The sequence below is a fragment of the Egretta garzetta genome, unplaced genomic scaffold (assembly GCF_000687185.1).
Source record: "Egretta garzetta isolate BGI_Z169 unplaced genomic scaffold, ASM68718v1 scaffold70, whole genome shotgun sequence".
Lineage (NCBI taxonomy): Eukaryota > Metazoa > Chordata > Aves > Pelecaniformes > Ardeidae > Egretta > Egretta garzetta.
In genome coordinates this window covers 1,569,102-1,573,371 of record NW_009258539.1, presented here as the reverse complement: position 1 = coordinate 1,573,371, position 4,270 = coordinate 1,569,102, and the positions used below count along the sequence as shown (strand labels likewise).

Genomic DNA, 4,270 nt, shown 5'->3' with positions numbered 1-4,270 from the left:
AGGCCCCCAGGCAGGCTCTCCCCCCAGCCCCTGCACCCGTCCCTGACCCCACAGACCACCGTCCCCCTCCTCTCCCCTCCCCAGATCCATCTCACCCTGCTGGCAGAGCAGGCCAGCAGGACCTCTTTGCTGCTGCTGCTGCTGCTCTTGCTGCTTTCCAGCACAGGCAGGGTGGGATTTACTGGAGGAGGTCACTGTGGTGCCTGGAGCCCTCCGAGGAGCAGGGAGGCTTGGCTTTGGCACGGGGACCGTGGCAGCATTGGTGCCTTCCTCCCCGAAACTTCCTCAACACAGCTTGGAGAAGGGAAAGCCCGCTCAGCTTCCAGGGGCTCGGCTTCTCCCCACCCTGGTACCTTCTCCATGTCCACAATTAAAACTTTCCCTTGCTATTTTGCCAGGCCCGTTTTTGTTGAGGCTGTTATTTCAGTGACAGCAATACCACAGTAACTTGATTTAGGTGAGTAACCGAGCAAGTACGATTGACCAGCATGCTCTCTGCCAAAAGCATTAAACAAAGACCAGAACAATAATTCAAAGTTATTAAATTGCCTGAATGAAATTTTCTACTTGCCCTACTCATGAATCTCCACCTACGGAAGAGCACACTTAACCACCGAGTTACACAGTGCACGCACACACGCACGACCCAGCCCGCCGTGGCTTTCCTCTTGTTTTGCAATACTTTCAGCATAATTTTTTTTTTTTTCTGAGTTGTTAGAAACAAAGTAGCAGCAGGAGTAACTGATCCGTTCCTTAATTATATAGGTAACAGAAAAAAATTCGGGAAACTGATGGAAGCCAGATGCTTACCCATAGTTCAAAAAAAAAAAAAAAAAAAAAAAAGTGCTTTTTCTTGTATAAATTAAAAAACCCTAGTATTATTTTATTTATTTGCTTTTAAGTTTGTCTTGCTAGCAGGGTTTAAAGTTTGTCTTGCTAGGGCAGGGTTGCTAGCACATTTTTTCCATAGTCCTCTGATAACTTGCCACAGCCTAGAGGGAGCAGCCAGCCCCACAGAGAATTTCGCAGCCCCCCGCCTGCCCTCGAGGACCTGCGTCAGCCGGGCGCGCATACCCCTCCAGCCACCGCAGCAAGAAGTCACGCAGGCCAAACTACCTTCTCGTAGTTTGGAGTCTTACAGCTAGCTTTTAGGGAGAAGTCAGCCAGCCTTTCCCGCTCCCCATCACCCCTCTGCCCTCCGTCCTTGCTTTGCCTGGAGGCTGCAATATCGGCATCTCCCAGAGCCACAGCACCTTCAGGAAGCTGTGAACTCTTTGCTGCCTCTCGCTCTTCCCCCGCCTCCTTTCTGCATTTAAAACACAGCTTTAGACCTTTGCTGTCACCGGTTGATGTGGTACCCCATCCATTAGAAGGACAATCTCTTGAAGACAGTAACTTTGGTGACAGCTAACTACCTCCTGAAAAGCAAGCACAACTTGCAGACCCCAAAACAAGCACAGAGAGCACCAGCCACGGCAGCACACGACGATGAGGCCGCCGCCCGCGCAGCTTTGCTGCGAGCTGCCGCGGCAGGGAGACGCGTACGCGCTTCGGAAAGCCATCTAAATTCGCTTACATCTGTCATTGTCATTTTGGTCAGCAATGGCATCTTCCAGAGCGACAGACTTTGGCTTCTTTTCACTGTTTCCTTTCAAGTTTTCCCAGTCTGCCTGGCTGAATCTGCAGACCTCTGAGTCTTTGGTAGCTGTTTGGCCTTCTCTCTCTTTCATCTCCAACTCTGAGAAGCGCATCATTGCACGCTAGAAAGAGAATTGATATGAAAAAAAAAGTCTTGCGATAAAAGCTACTTCATTTACCTTACCTTATATGAAAGCATTTCCAAAGAAAAATCGGCTCAAAACCAAGGTTTGAGATAGATAGCTAGGGTAGGAGTTTAACACACCTGACTTGTAAAACAGTGTTCTAGTATCTATATGCAAATAGCCACACAATTCTTTCATATGTAAGTGTGTATATATAAAAGATATGTATATATATATATAAATGTAATCTGTATATAAAACAAAAACATTCCGTTTTGGAGGTAAAAAGAGACAAAAAAAAAGAAAAAAAAAACAAAACAAAAAAACAACAACACAAAACCGTACAATGAATAAAGACGACCATGGCCCACAAACTTCCCTTTGTGTATTTGGAAATGAAATTTAACTCAAAGGTTTATGTAAGAGTCTAGTAATAAAAATTTGAAGAACTGACCTCACAGTAAGCAGCAGGTAGACATAAAATACTGTCCTCTTGTAATCCTTCCATCTATGTAATTAAAATGGGCACTCAATGGATCATTTAGATAATTTCATCCATTTTTATAAGCATAAACCAATTCTTTTCTTAACAATGCAAAACAATTTGGCTTAACTCATCCCTTCATTAAAAGTAAAATACCTTAAGGATATTCCTATACAGTATCTGTCTGTCATCCCTCGACATCAACCTCAATACCGCTCCTACTCTTTCCTACGCGTTCGCTTGGCGCAAACGTTGCCTGAGACCCGCTAATAGATGGCTGCGACTCCTCTCCATCAAGCGGCACGTTTGGCATACTAATCGCAACTTCTGGGTACGCTTTGCTAGCTGGCACCACAGGCCAGCTGCGAAATTACAGCCATCGCTAGCGCCAAGGTAACATGCATACCTGTCCGACTCCCCTCTGTAACTGCACAAACATTTCATACGTACATTAACATTTTTATCAGGTCTTAGCAAACGCCCTTTAAAGCTTACTAGCGCGGACATACGTAAAAGCCATACATACTACTCTTTACATCGCCTCGCTCTCCTTAACGAACTTACTTTGCTACTTAAAAACCGTTTCTGGCGAGTACGCCCCAACGAAAGAATTTCTGATTTCCCCACCTGCGTTGCTTCTCTCAACTTTTAATACTTGACTGCGACTCGCAACAGAGAAATAACGACAAAAAGCGCGGCGGCCGTTGGACCGCGCGGACTCACCTGCAACGCCCGCTGCTCCCGGCTGAGCTGGCTGGAGTCTGCGTACAGTTCGGTCGTCACACACTTGAATCGATCACCTACGTAACCAGCAGAGTTTGCAATCCTCTTGGCCAACTTAGATGGCTTGGGTTTCAATATTTTGCCATCGGCAGACTCTGCGTCGTCGGCTCCGTCTTTGGTATAGGTCTGGCTGGCGTCGATGCTCGGTGGCGCGGTCCCCATGCAGAATGGCTTCGCGTCCTCCTGCACCTTGCCAAAAGCCAGAGCCGGAGCATCGCTCTCGTGAACGCTTTCCAAGAAAGCGGGCGAAGGCTGGACCGTCACTCTCTCTTTAGGCTGGCTCACAGATAAATCTTCTTTCCTTAAGCCGAACACCGATGAACTCTGGGCTTGCTTGAAATTATAGGTTTCATGAAGATCATTATTTCTTCCAAACTCCTCTCTCATTACAATAAAATCTCTGTGCTGCGACGCCTGCTCTACCTTGTGCTTTGTAGGGTCATTAGCCTGATTACTGCTTTCCGTAGCAAAGCCGGCTTTCGTTACGTTTGCTTCACTTTTAGCCTCTTGCTCGTCTCGCAGAAGATCCGGGAAGAGGTGTTTGTCGCTTTTGGCCAAGTTTTTACCGTGGCCGGAGCTCTGGTGCAATTTCACGCTCTTGTCACCGGGTACTTCGAAATGCATCTTCCCTCCGCTCTCCAGGAGCTCCGGCAACCGGCCCCGCAGAGCCGGGTCCTCATAGCGGACCCTCTCGTGAGACCGTGACCTCCTTTCCGCCTTCTCCTCCTTATTGATCTCCAAAGCCGAATGCTGCAGCAGCATGGGGTGCACCATCCCCATCCCCAGCGCGTCCTGGTAGGTCATGAACTCTCCCCGCCCCGCTGGCAGGCTGTAGGGGAGGCCGGGTTTGGGAGCCAGGTGGCCGGGGTAGAGGCTGCCGTTGGGCAGCAAGACCGGGTGCGGATACACGTGTCCTTTCCCGTGGAGGGAGAGAGGGCTGATGGCTATCCCCTCCGGCACCGGGTACGGAAGGTAACTCCGGGGGTAGGGCAGAGGCGGGGAGCGGAACGCCTCGTTGGGCGGCAGGAAGATGGGGCTGGAGGCCAGGGCAGTCTCGCTCGCCTTGAAGTTGGCTTCCTGGCTGCAGGATTTGGCCACCTTATTGCTGTGTTTTGCGGGGGTGGCGACAGGCTGCCCGACGTGCTGTATGACCGAGGCAGTGCTCTCCGCAGAGCTCCTGGCCGTCTTGGCGCAATCCATGTTGGCGTTGGGTGCTGGCGACGCCGATGCTGGCCCCCCC

The 4,270-nt window shown here is 49.7% G+C and overlaps 1 protein-coding gene across 1 annotated transcript in view; it reads right to left on the bottom strand.

Moving 5' to 3' along the window:
• BCOR (BCL6 corepressor) overlaps positions 1-4,270 on the bottom strand; it is a 57,083-nt gene that overhangs the window by 32,381 nt on the left and 20,432 nt on the right. The window contains 3 exon segments of the mRNA XM_035901900.1: positions 1,577-1,760; positions 2,218-2,271; positions 2,971-4,270. The exon segment at positions 2,971-4,270 is cut by the window's right edge and continues 160 nt beyond it. Coding sequence (XP_035757793.1) covers positions 1,577-1,760; positions 2,218-2,271; positions 2,971-4,270 — 1,538 coding nt within the window.